Genomic DNA, 13,752 nt, shown 5'->3' on the forward strand with positions numbered 1-13,752 from the left:
ACTCTGGTGTCCTGCTCCAGGGAGAAAATATCACTATCAACAATAACATAGTCAATGAGACTTTTCTTATTCCTTGCCTCTTCTCTTCATGTGAATTTGTGCACATTTTTATGTTGGAACATGGTGTTAGTAATAACCAGTCCATGTCCTGAGCAGAAAGCCAACAGGCATTTGCCATTATTATTATCTTTCTCTGTTCTCCAAATTTTCCCAAAATATTTTTGTATGTCTTGCATTCATTTCCTAATCTGCAATTTAGATCCCCAACAAGGACCAACTTTTCCTTTTTCATTGTGTCAGTTACTTTCTCTAAAGCCTCAAAACAAAGGTTCTACTGAAGTTCTACCTTAGTAGAACCTTCTGTGGGACCATAGGCACAAATAAGTCTCATTGTGCAGTTCCCTATTCTGATATTTGCCCACATCAGTCTACTTGAGACTTCCTTCCATTCAAGATTAGCCTCATATTTAGTGTTGAATACTATGGCTACTCATTCTTTTTCTTGATGGTCATTGCCTGAATATAACATTTTGTATTTATTGCTCAGAAAGATCCCGCCAGTTTTTGTCTTTTTTGTTTCGGTCACCCCTATTATGTTGATCTGGTACTTATGTAATTCCTCAGCTAGCTCCGTTTCTTTGCAATTCAGGCTTCTTATGTTGATAGTACTGATCTTTAACTCTGGCGATGCTGAGTTGGGGTGTGCTTTCAGATTTGTTCCAGTAGCTGACTTTTCACTGTTCACCCTGGTTCCCTGGCGAAAACAACGGGGGCCTTGTTTAACCGGTCGACTCTCCAGGCGGCATGAAATTTTGTCATATTGTACCATCATTTTGTATATTGGTTTAAGCCAATAAGAATACAATTTGGTTGGCTAAATCCCAAATTGGCAGCCCATCCTCGTTTGTTCAGTATCGGGGTAGATACTCAACAGGGTGTACCATGAGAAGGTGAGGATTGGACATTAGGTCAGAAGCCCTGGTCGGTTCTCCGCATTCCTTTAAAGGCTATATGGAGGTTTTCTCTCAGTTATACAGCTTTGACCCTTAAGCACCCCCCCCCCCCCCCAAAAAAAAATGTTAAAAAAATTATAATATGCAAAAAACAAAGTCATGAGATGAAAGAGTGAGAAATGTATTAAAACTATGACTTTTAAACATACTTGTTTGAGTTGTTTCTTAAGCCTTGTTTGCATGGAACAAGAGACCTGGAGTCACATCCCATCTTGAAGAATTTTATTGGTATTAAGCTTTTTCAGGCAGGTTCATTGCTCCATAGAAGTTTATCAAACTGGCTTCTCACTATGCCTTACTTGCTTATTTTGTTATCTATTTCCATATTTAATTTAGATCTCCAAAATTGTGCTTATTTAAATGCTACTGTTTTTAGAACCACGGATAATTTATAATTATAATTAAATTGATTGGATAAATCATATTGATTTATCTGTTGTATGTGCATGTATGAGTGTTTATTGAATGATTTTTCTAGAAATTAGGAACTGAGAAGTTTGTATTATACTATAGCATTCTTAAATTAGCTAGTTCTTCTTGTAGATAAACTTATTTGGTAATATATAACTGTTCAAATTTTATGGAAAGACAACATACTAGAATATTAATCAAAAACTTTAATTCATACTTCCTGTATTTTGGTAATGTTACATTGCCATCTTCAGGGATCACAAAATAATATGTTCAAGCAGGCACTAACACTAAGCAAATATGGCTGAAGAAAACAACTGAAGTCTGTTCTAGAGTCCTGAAGGTGCCCGTTAATGGGCTAAATTGGGTTGTATTGGGTGTTGGGCTGATATTCTTAGAATTCAAGCTTCCCATATTTTGGGGGGGGGGGGAGGACAGTCTCATGCATCCAAATTTATTGAAGTTTGAGAAATTTTTTTAGAGCTGAGCCTGATTCCAGGAATAATCTCTCATATTTATACATGCTGCGGCGTAGTAAAGTGGCTTTCTTCCAGCGTATTTTGTGGCGGGTGTCCAAAGCATGGTCAGTAAGTCCTGAGTGGTTGTATTGGTGGACCAGGAGATAGTCAGTTCAGATATCCTGATATTAGCTTTCCTGCCTGTTTGACTGTAGTAGGACAATTCAAAGCTCTATAGGAAATAAAAAAAAACAACAGTAAAATAATAATTACTAAAGGAGATAAGGGAAATGCCACTGTAGTTCTAAACAAAACTGACTACACAGGTAAGCTTACTTCTTTACTGTTAGAACGGTCTACCCACCTTCATATAGAATATGATCCCACCATCTCCCAAATCAGAACACTCCACAAGAAGTAACATTAGGAAGGTTATTTCTTGCCCTGTGGAAGTGACTAACAAACAAAAAAAACTCTAGGACCTCCCCCCCCCCCCCCCCAAAAAAAATATATGGACTACCAAAAATCTATAAGCAGAATGTGCCATTACATCCCATTGTGTATGGTATTGATTCCCTGCACATACAAATTAGTCAATGCTCACACGATATACTGGCAACACACCTTCACACACACAAAAAAAAAAAAAAAAAAAAAAAAAAAAATTCAGCCCACTTTAAAGGCAGTATAAAAACCTCTCATTCCAACACACTGACATAATGGTCAGTTTTGATGTCTCCTCCTTATTCACCAATGTCCCACTCAAAGATATCTTACACCTCATCAAAGCCAAATTTCCTCCCGATATCTCAGCCCTATTTCAGTTAGCCATGAACTCAGGCTATTTCGTTTGGTAAGGAAAATTCTACAAACAGATAGAGGGAGCAGCCATTAGTTCTCCACTCCCGACCAACTTCTTTATGGAGATCTTTGAAGGAGAAGCCTTAAACTCTGCTCCACATAAACCTACTGTTTGGTTACGCTACATAGATGATGTATTCGCTATTTGGCTGTATGTCTTGGATACACTCCATAACTTCTTCAACAATCAACACCCCATGATCCAGTTTACCTTGGAAAAGAAAAACAATAACGATCTCCCTTTCCTAGACACTCTAATTACATGCAAGCCTGATGGATCCCTTGCTTTCTCTGTTTACAGAAAACCTACACATACAGGTAGATACATTCACCAGCAATCTCCCCCCCCCCCCACACACAATATGGGATTATAAAAACCTTATATTACAGGGCAAAATTAATCAGTTCAGATGATAATGCCCTAACTACTGAACTCAACCATATTTTTAACACCTTCGTAGCCAATGGCTACAACCCGAAAAAATATTAAAACCAATTACCCCCTCTCCCCTTCATAACAGAGATTACTCTAAATCTATCACTATTTCTTATATCGGGTAGTTCTGAAAAGTTAACAAAAATCTTTAAAAGATATGACCTGACAACTTGTTAAAAACCATATAAAAAAATGGGCATCTGTTATCGCTCCACCAAAGATCAGCCACTTCCCCTAGACCTACCTGGAGTATAGCAAGTACCTTGTAGTTGCAAACTATCCTACTAAGGCCAAACAGGCAGGACAGCTAATATCAAGGCAAGTTATCTGAACATAAGAAATATCCAGTTCTACCAATACAACCACTTAAGACTTGCTAACTATGCTTTGGACACCCACCAAAAATGCACAGGAAGAAAGCCACTTTACTACACCACAGCAAGTATAAATATTAGAGATTATTCCTGAAATCAGCTCTAAAAAACTCCTCAAACCTCAAGAAATTTGGATGCATGAGACTGCCCCAAATATGGGAAGCTAGCATTCTAAGAACATCAGCCCATACAATCATTTAGCCCATTAGGGTGCACCTTTAGGACTAGGACTGACTTCAGTTGTTTTTTTCAGCCATATTTGCTTAGTGTTAGTGCCTGCACATATCATTATTTTGTGATCCCTGAAGATGGTAATGTAGCATTAATGAATATAGGAAATATTAATTAAAATTTTTAATAAATATTCTAGTATATGTTGTCTTTCCCTAAAATTTGACTGTTATAAATTAGCCAGTGTTAATTAACTGGAGATCACAGTATTTTTAAGCAAACTCCAGTCATAAGAATCCTTCATCCACCTTTTTAGTGTAATTAAAATTTGAGATCCACTATGTTCATTTTTATTGTGCTTCTGTTGTTTTGGTCGACTTTTATGTTTTTTTCCATACTTCATAACGTGAACTGATCAATTTTGAGTTAAAAATTTTTAGATCACTTTTGCTTTCTAATTTTACATGAATTCTCTATTAAAACTAATTAAAAAACTTACTGTAATGTTGCTACACTGGTAATTTTTAAACAATTTCTCTCTGTTATTTAATTTAGTCATTCAAAATTGTACTTAAGTTGCTGAATATTCTTTACATATACTATTACAATCAACACCCCATGATCCAGTTTACATTGGAAAAGGAAAACATTAACAATCTCCCTTTCCTAGACACTCTGATTACATGCCAGCCTGATGGATCCCTTGCTTTCTGTTTACAGAAAACAGTCATATTAATTCATCAGTTCATTTTTTTATTGAATTTAATAGCTAAAATATTTGCAAATTAGAGGAGGGAAGAGAATTGTCTATTGTAGTAATGTTCTTAGGATATAATTTTAAAGAACTGCAAATAAAATAATAAAAAATTTTCAGTTTCAGTGTTGTGGCATATCTGATCATGGATATAGGGATTGGTCTAATAACATTTACTTCAATTGCTCAACTCAGAATTTGAGTCCGGAAAGATGTGCTGTTCCTTATTCATGCTGCAAAAATTCACATAATATAGAGGTAAGATAAAAAAAACAAAACAAAAAAAAATGTGAATGTTTTCACTTCCTGTCACAGTTTGTAATTTACATTGTAAATGTATTTTTGGGCGTGTTTTGAGAAATCACGTATCACTCAGATTTGTTTTGGCTGTTTTGTGTGTATATTATTCCTAGGTTCAGAATGAATGGATTTTTGTTATTTGACAGAGCTATTTTAATTTTCATTTCATTTGGACCAGTTGCAGGGCCAAAATTTACTAAATACAAATATAAATAAATAAACAAGCGTTGATCATGAATCAACAGGTGCGTCCAATAGTTTGCAGAGAAATTAAACTGTGATGTGTTTAGAGATTTGATTAGTGACTTCCAAATGTCATAAAACAAAATCATCCCTTGTTTCTGTTTAGGGTACCTTGTGAATAGATTACCACTGTAGCTTCTTTGATGTTACGGGAACTGTAGTCTTCTTCTGTGTATGGCATGGAGCTCTTATCCGATTTACTGTTGTGGTGAGTGTTGGAGAAATGAAATGCCAATGCTGAACTGTCCCCTCGGTTGTTGTTGACATCTCCAATATGCCTATGCCCCTTTTGTCTTATTTCTAAACTTCTCGAAGTTTGTCCTGTGTAATTAAGGCTACTGTTGTAAACTCCACGATGTTTGTTGAAAGAGTTGTGGTCCTTGGGAGAGCATAACACAGAATGACCAGACATCCCTTTTTTAGACTGTCCCATTGTCCGACAAAACCTTACCAGGATGCTAATTGTCCCTTTTTATTAACTCCCGTTTTGTCCCTTTTTTGAATTTGTGGCATTACTTCATTCTTGTATGTTTGTATATGAAAGGATAATGTCTCTGCTGGTGACGTGATAACTTGAGATCTAAAACATGCATGCTATGATGATAATCAACCGTTACGAACGCACTCTCTCTGTGTGATAGGATGAAAATGCTGCATCCAGGCGGTAACAAGTTTATACTTTGTTTACCATACCATTATTTTGTTTCTTATGCCGGTCTGTTAGTAATTGTGAAAGTTAAAGCGAGTATATATTGTGAGTGGTGATATTTTATCCAGATTTCATCATGCCAAAAAGAAAGTGTAGTTTCACTCGGGAATTAAAAGAAGAATATTCATTCTTGAAAGATGATGAAACAACCAACAAGTTCAATGTACAGCGTGTTGTTCGGTTTTTTCAATTGAACATGGAGGCCGTTCTGATATAAAATGGCATTTGACGAAGCAAAAACATAAATTGGCAGCTGCTGCTCTCAGTTCAAGTCAAGATGTTACATTATTTTTCATCATTCAAAAGGGAAATTAACTGACGAAAGTAAATGTCTACTGAAGATGATAAATTCAATATGGAAATAGACAACATAATCAACAAAGCTGGTATAGTAGGCAGTCAATTGAATAAATTCATATGGAATAAGAGAGAAATTAGTCAGAACACTAAATATACAAGGCAATGTTCAAACCAGTTTTAACTTATGGATCTGAGAGCTGGGTCAGAAGTAAAACACTTGACAAAAGACTAGAGACAGCAGATATGAGAGTCCTGAGAAAGATTAGCGGCATGAACAGATAGCATCAATGGCAATATCATATTAAAAACGAGGATATTAGGAAAGAACTTGACATTGTCAGCATCCAGGAATGCATTAGCAGAGCTAATCTCAGGTGGTATAGTCACTTAAATAGAATGGACGAGGGAAGATTAGCAAAACAAGTGTTCTCTACCAGGTTGGCAGGAAAACGACCCAGAGGAAGACCAAGATATAGGTGGATTGATACAGTACAAAGTGCTTTAGACGATAGAAATATAAGATCTGATAATGTTGGAGTCTTGACAAGTAACAGACTGATTTGGAGGAAAATTGCAGATAGGAAGTTAGTAATGATGTAAATTTTTCATGTAGTACTATCATATCCTGTACACCCCTTGAAGGTACATGTCAGGAATTTGATGATGAAGTAAATGTCTTGCAGCTCAAGAAGGTTTGTTTGCGTTTCATGCAGCGAAACATAACCTTTCTTTGAGGTCAATGGACTTCACCTCTGTAATAGTAAGAAATTTATTTCAAAAAAAATTTACATGTGGGCGAACAAAGTGCCAATCAATTTTAGTGAATGTCCTGGCCCATTATGCAATGCTAGAAATAGCAATTGAATTGAAACAAGCCAAATATGTGTCAGTTATAGTAGACACATCAAACCACAGGGATTTGAAGTTGGTGCCTGTCCTTGTTAAGTACTTTATCCCGAATAAAGGTATTCAGGTTAAAGTGATAGATTTTCAGAACATAACAGGAGAAACAGCAGAACTGCGTGCAAATCATATATTGGATATTTTGCAGAAACAGCAGCAGACTGAGAAAATTATTGCATTTTCTTCAGATAAGTGCAACACCAACTTCGGTGGATACAAACGAGGTGGTTCCAACAATGTATTTTCAAGACTCAACAAAGGGTTAAAAATGAACATTCATGCTGTTGGCTGTGCTGCTCATGTTGTTCATAATGGTGTACAGACAAGTGCTGATATTTTGCCTATTGATATTGAAACAATTGTAAATAAATATTTCAGTATTTCTACATTTACACTGTGAGAGTTGAGGAATTGCAGAATTTCTGTGCATTTATAGAAATTGAATACAAGCATGTTCTAGGTAGTGTGCAAACAAGTGGTTATCATTGCTACCAGCTGTGAATAGGATTACTGTCATGTATGATGGACTCAGATCTTACTTTTCTATCACAAGATAAATGGCTTGCATTGTTGAAAATCATTTTTCAGTAATCAACAATCAATACTTGGGCTCCATTTCATGCAAAGGCAGTTGAAAATATTCTCAGCAACAATAAAGAAAATAGAAAGGGAAAATATTTTGGCAAATGAAGTGGTAGAAAGAACTGGAATTGCTCAGACAGAAAATTACAAATAGGAAAGCTGAGAACTTTCAAACATTTAAAATGGCATCAATTATTTCAGAGTTCAAAGATGAGAGCATCTTTGATGAAAAAGAATTTTTAGATGCTACAAATTTATTTTATGATACTTTTCTTTGACAATGTACCATTCCCTCAACCTTGCAGTGACATTGATAGGCTCTATCTATCATGCAAAAAAGGAGGCAGAGGATTACAAGTAAAGTAAGTTGTTGAAGAAGAAAAATGAAATCTGAATGATTATCTGCAGCAAACAATGTTAAAATTTCTAATTGAGGTAAGGAAAGAGGGTTCATTTAAACCCATGGAGACAAAATTTGCATAAAAGTGAGAACTGAAAGATGAAAAAATAAGGCATTGCATGGAAGTACCTTCTCAGCATTGACAGCAACTTGACCTGGCAATGGTTGAGAAATGGAGCACTAAAGAAAAAAATAGTCTGTAATTTTTGCAGCACAAGATCGGGCCATTAAAACCAACATTATGAAGGCAAAATTCAAGAAGACGGTAAATACAGAGATTGTGTATTTACATTTAAAGAGAAGGAAGAAATGATAGACACCATAAGTGGGTTCAGCAAAATTGCACACTGTAAAAGGCACAATAATGCAGCTAAGATAATTCACTGGCATTTATGTAAAAAGTATGGGTTTAAGTATCTAAAGACGATTGAGAGAGTGTTAAGTATTTAAAGGTGATTGAGAATGTAAAAGCTAAAATACTCGGGGATTTCAAAATCCAAATTGACAAAAGCTTGGAATGTAACATACCCAATATAACAGGGGTTGAAAAAAATTGAAAACCAGGTTGTTCAATTTATCGAAATATCAGTACCATGAGATAGCCGAATTGGTGAAAAAAATTAAAGTATTGCAAGTTGAAGTTTAACAAATTTGGCAAAGGAAAATGAAAGTTATTCTCATAATAATAGATGCTTTAGGTGCCATCTCCAAAACACTGAAAAATATGTAAAGGAATTAGATGGATTAAAAACCGGGCAAGTACAAAAGGCTGCTTTGTACAGCACAGCCTTCATATTCAGAAGGTATTTCCAATTCATAGGCCCTTGAGTAAGGCTCGAATTAGTGGAATATAACCAGCCTTTTACTTAAGGCTGAGTAAGCAAATCAAGCTTGGATGAATATTTTATTTATATATATATATATATATATCTTGGGTATTAGGAGGTGGTTATGAGGAATTTAGGTGAGTGGATGTATAATTTGCATTAGGTCATTGATTATAGCTAAAACTTCTGCATTATGTTTGCCTTAATCATTGGTTCTGGAAAGTGGAAGCCAATTGGAGTTAAGTACATTAGGGTAACCTAAGAAGTATGAAGTTATAACCATCAACAATAACAGAGTAATACTTTTCTTATTTCTTTGTGTGTATGTTCTCTTCATATGAGTTTTTTTGGCATCAAGGCCTGCTATGCAAATTGTCTTTCTTCGGTCTCTCTGTCACCATCTGTAATTTGATAGTGTTAGATCCTGAATGGAGAGTTTTACAAGTAAATTCTTTATTCAGGATTTAACATGATACATACTACTAATTAAGGAGATATCTGCACATCAGCTAATAATTATGAATTATTATTTTATGTTATGTAATAATATGTAGTCCATGTGTGCCATATAGTGAGTTATTGTTAGGTTATTTGTAATTCCCATGTAAGCTGTCTAGTATATTGCGAAATTCTGAGAAAAATTATAAGTAGTAATCCGGAATAATCGCGTATAATCTGTATGAGTCGAGCGTAGCGATGGGGGCTATACCTACACGGAAAAATGATGTCAGAGCGGCTACCTAGAATAATGTAACCTGACAGGTTAGGGAGAGTGTAGGATCACCTAAGGGGCATGAACAATGGGGTTTGTGGGTGAAAACTACATCGAATAGAGGGCGCCTGAATAGGGCGAATAAAAGACGAAGCACGCCATTTAAGGGGGATTTTTGACCTTCTGATCTTCGGGTGCTGGATTTGAGTTTTAGGGGAGTTGGTCGGAGGATTTGTGAGAGAGCGGTGGGTCGACTACAATAATGACGGACAGCAGGTTCTTTTCTTGAGAATGCTTGAAAATTTTCAAGCGGAGCTGATCTCAATATGACTGCCTATTCGGAATTGAGCCTTAGCAGAATGTCCCATTGGAGAAAGTTTCCTGCAGAGCGGTAGACAGCACGCAACAGTCGGAAACGATTAGAAGAAAAAGTGTAGTGCATTGCCAGGCGAAAAGACGGCCAAAGAATATGCAGTAAGGTAATCCAGACCTACATGAGATGGCGGCATGAAATCTGAAATCTATGTTAAGATTCGTTTAGAAGAACAAGAAATTTGTGTGCATTGTAACTAAAGGACACTAGTAGAGAACTTTTAGTGAGAATTTGACTGAATTAATTAAGCCCTTGTGGAACAAAGAAGAGTTGTTAATAGGCAGTAATTGGTGAATGGCTAGACTTGCTAAAAATGAAATTTAGAAATAAGATAATTGTTGATAGAGTATTAATGAAAGTATTCAATGCGTATTCTGTGAATAACTTGTGAAAGGAATTATATAGTAGTAGTATTATGTTTAAACCTAATCTTATCCTTTCATAATTGAAGGATTTAACTTGCTCTGATTCATTGTGATTTAGTGTAACCCTTAACTTAGAGTGAATTTTGATCCATTGAGTATTTAAACTTACATAGCTGTAAATGTTTCATGTTTTTCCAATAAACATGTATTGTACCTTATACCTGAGTTTATGCCTGATTACGAATTCAAACCATGAAATAGAACCTTTTTGGCAGGAAGGAATTTAGATATAATTGCTTAAGTGAGATTCAGTCCACGACTGCTAACTGAATCTGCACAGCGCTAGTGTGAGATAAAATAACTGTCTGTATCCCTTTAGAATTTAGGAATATTTCCCTGAACAAGAGTCTCTTCTGTTATAGGATATTGGCTGGCGCAGCAAAATATAAATTTTGCCAATATCCGAAGAGGAGATAGATCTGAATTAATATCTTAAGGGCACAACAGTAGATTAGAAGGAGAGTTATTATAGAGGTAGAACAAGATATAATATAGAGAAAGCAGCAACATAACAATAGAGTAGCCGGTAGGATTTTGATTGTATAAGGTTTTAAGTAAGCAAAAGGATAGATTCAAGAATCAGTAAATTAATGTATAATAAGATAAAACAGACGATATAATAATAGAATTACTATTTAACAATAGAGAGCTTTCTTTCTGGTCATTCACTGCATGTCATAGTTAATGGCAAGCGCTCATTAAGCCTCACCATTAGTGTAGGAGTGCCAGGGTTCTGTTTCATCATCTATCCTCTTTCTCCTATACATAAGTGACCTCATTCACCACTAACCCTATTTCCAGCTTTGCTTATAATAGTCCACTCTGTTTAACTTACTCATTTGATGAACTAAGTAGTGCCCAGACATCTCAAGATTCAAGATCATCTGCAACCAGTGCTTGAAATGCTGATTTTCATACCATCCTTCAGTAAGGCAAGGATAAATATGGTCACCTTTCATGCCACTGAAACTCCGACTTTGCTTTTCTCTTAAAAAAAATACTAAAATTCCTCTATGCTCAGTAATACCCAGTTCACTAGAAAGGGTAGATATCTCTCTCTCTCTCTCTCCTTGGACTGACATTTGCATATAGCCTTTCCTGGCATGAGCACCTCAGTAGCTTCCTCAGCCCCTCAAACAACTAAGCATGGATGGTCCGGCCAGGATCAGTAGGCTAGTGGGTTGCCTGTAAGTGTCAGCGGTGTTGCAGTAAGTCTCTTACTCCATGATCTGGGTCGAGGACCCAAGGCATACTGTGGTGTTGGTATAGTGTCTGGGGTAGCCCTGGCATTCTACTCCCAAGTGCAGTCATTACTTGCCAGTCAGTGGATGTCCATGTGTGGTGCCATGGTGGGTGGGGAGTTCTGGCACCACCCACCTATCATGGGGAGGGGGGGCTTGGCATTGAACCAAGAACTCCTTGAGGATGAATTCTTCTACAAGGTCCCAACTAATGCTATTACTGTAGATACAGCATTTTGTAATAGAAGTAAGAAACAAAAGATATGTGATAACAGTATTTCTGATCATCCATGCAACAGGTGAAAAGCTAATAGGAAAAAAGGGCGCCTTTCTTTATTCAAAAAGGTTTAGAAGGACTGGAAGGATCTCCCAAAACTGTTAAGAAACTATGTTCTGGTGATATCCTTGTGGAAACAACATATCAGCAACATTCCAAGAAGCTGCTAAGAGCAACATCAATGGGTGCAATAGCAATCACAGTAACATCTCATAAAACACTCACACTTGTCACTCCCTGATGCCCAAGATAGGGAGTGACAGTTGTGAGGCACATCCTGATATGTAGGGATGGTCACCTGGTTCCAACAGAACATCATCCTTACTTTTGATACACCTAACCCTCCTATAGCTGTAAAAGAGGGTATTCAACTGTCCTGTTAGACTGTACATCCCTATTCCACTAAGAGCTTTAAATGTAAGAAATATGGGAACATTCCCAAACAGCCTGTCATGGCTCTACTACTTGTGTCCGATGTGGTAGTAAAGAGCATGATAACAAATCTTTCTCTGCAGAGAAAGCTAAATGTGTTAACTGTCAGGGAGATCATCCAGCTTACTCCTGGGTATGTCAGAAATGGAAAGATGGAAAAGAAATACAAATATTAAAACATTCTTTTATGCCGAGAAGATGGCAGCCAAGAAAATGTACACCATCTCAAACATATGTCTATTCCATCATTTGATAATTTTGCCATTCCTGTACTTCAAGATCGTGAGTGCTTCTCTGTGGAGCACATCAGTCACATGGCCTACGGTCTTACTTCAGAAACAACACCAAAAATGGTTCAATTTGATGAGAAACTGTTTTCAAAAAAATTGTCAAGGATTTTATTAAACTTTCTGACTGACTCTTACACGTCGTCAGGTGTATTGAATATTTTACCAGAGGAAGAGATGGACTCTGGATATTCAGACTTCCCAAACTCAGTTAATAAATATAAATCTGACAAAAGGTAAGCTCTCAACCTCCCAAAAACTAGACAAGACTACAAGCCAAAGCAATACAAAAATTTTTATAATGGAACTGTTATGGGTTTTGCCAGAATATCGATGATATCAAGATTTTGCTGCAGAAACACAAACCTTTCTGTTTATTTCTGCAGGAAACATATTGAAAATTCATTGAGGATCTTACCTTAAGGAATTTCACTTATTGTATTCAAGAACAGAACTGGAGGAGTAGCTATCCTAGTGGGCACTCATACTCCTTTCCATCACATCCAGCTTAATACTGCTCTGGAAGCAGTAGCTGTTTACCTATCCATGGGCTTTCTTATTATAGTAAGTTCAGTTTAAATTTTACCACGGGGTACTGAGTAAAATGAAATGGAACTCGATAACCATATATAGTAACTGTTTGAGCCCATACTTCTTATGGGTGACTTTAATGGATGCAACACTCTGTGGGATAGTACCAACACAAATGGACGAGGTTATATCATTGAATCCTTGACAATAATGACCTCTTTTGAATAACAGACTCAATACTTTCTTCCATATGCCTACCCACTTATATTCTGCAATCACTCTTGCACTCTGCTCCCCTGCCATTTTTCCACTGCTCACGTGAGATATCAAAGACAACATCGACAGAAGTGATAGTTTCCCTGTTATTTGCCCATCTTCACATGTACCATGTTCTCGTACATGGATACCCATATGGAAAAGAGACCAAGCTGTTGGAATACTTTTCCAACAGCTTGGTTAACTGTTGGAGAATTCCACAATACAGCAGTTGCAGGGATGGAGGAGGAGGAAAAGAAATTTGTTCTGTGGGTTTCAAGGTGCACTGCGAAGGGATGTTGAGCAGCAACTGGCACATGTTTCAATGAGCTTAGTACTAAGTGGCTATTTCAGTTGAACATTTCATTTCCCATAGAAATATTTGTAGAATACACATAGTACGAAAACCAAACATGTGCACGAAAATGGAGGGAGTGAGTTGGTAAGAGATGGGTCATTAATAAGTCTAATGGCTCT

General features: G+C 36.6%; 1 protein-coding gene across 2 annotated transcripts in view; it reads left to right on the forward strand.

Moving 5' to 3' along the window:
* Positions 1-13,752, forward strand: part of LOC150106340 (tetraspanin-14-like) — a 136,523-nt gene that overhangs the window by 62,522 nt on the left and 60,249 nt on the right. For both annotated transcript variants that reach the window (XM_090392377.1, XM_090392378.1), the window contains one exon: positions 4,599-4,736. In XM_090392377.1, coding sequence (XP_090248503.1) covers positions 4,599-4,736 — 138 coding nt within the window. The remainder of the gene's footprint in view (positions 1-4,598; positions 4,737-13,752) is intronic.

The sequence above is a fragment of the Typopeltis vanoorti genome, chromosome 5, assembly GCF_054136105.1.
Source record: "Typopeltis vanoorti isolate ZY-2024b chromosome 5, IOZ_Tvanoo_1.0, whole genome shotgun sequence".
In the NCBI taxonomy this organism is placed as follows: domain Eukaryota; kingdom Metazoa; phylum Arthropoda; class Arachnida; order Uropygi; family Thelyphonidae; genus Typopeltis; species Typopeltis vanoorti.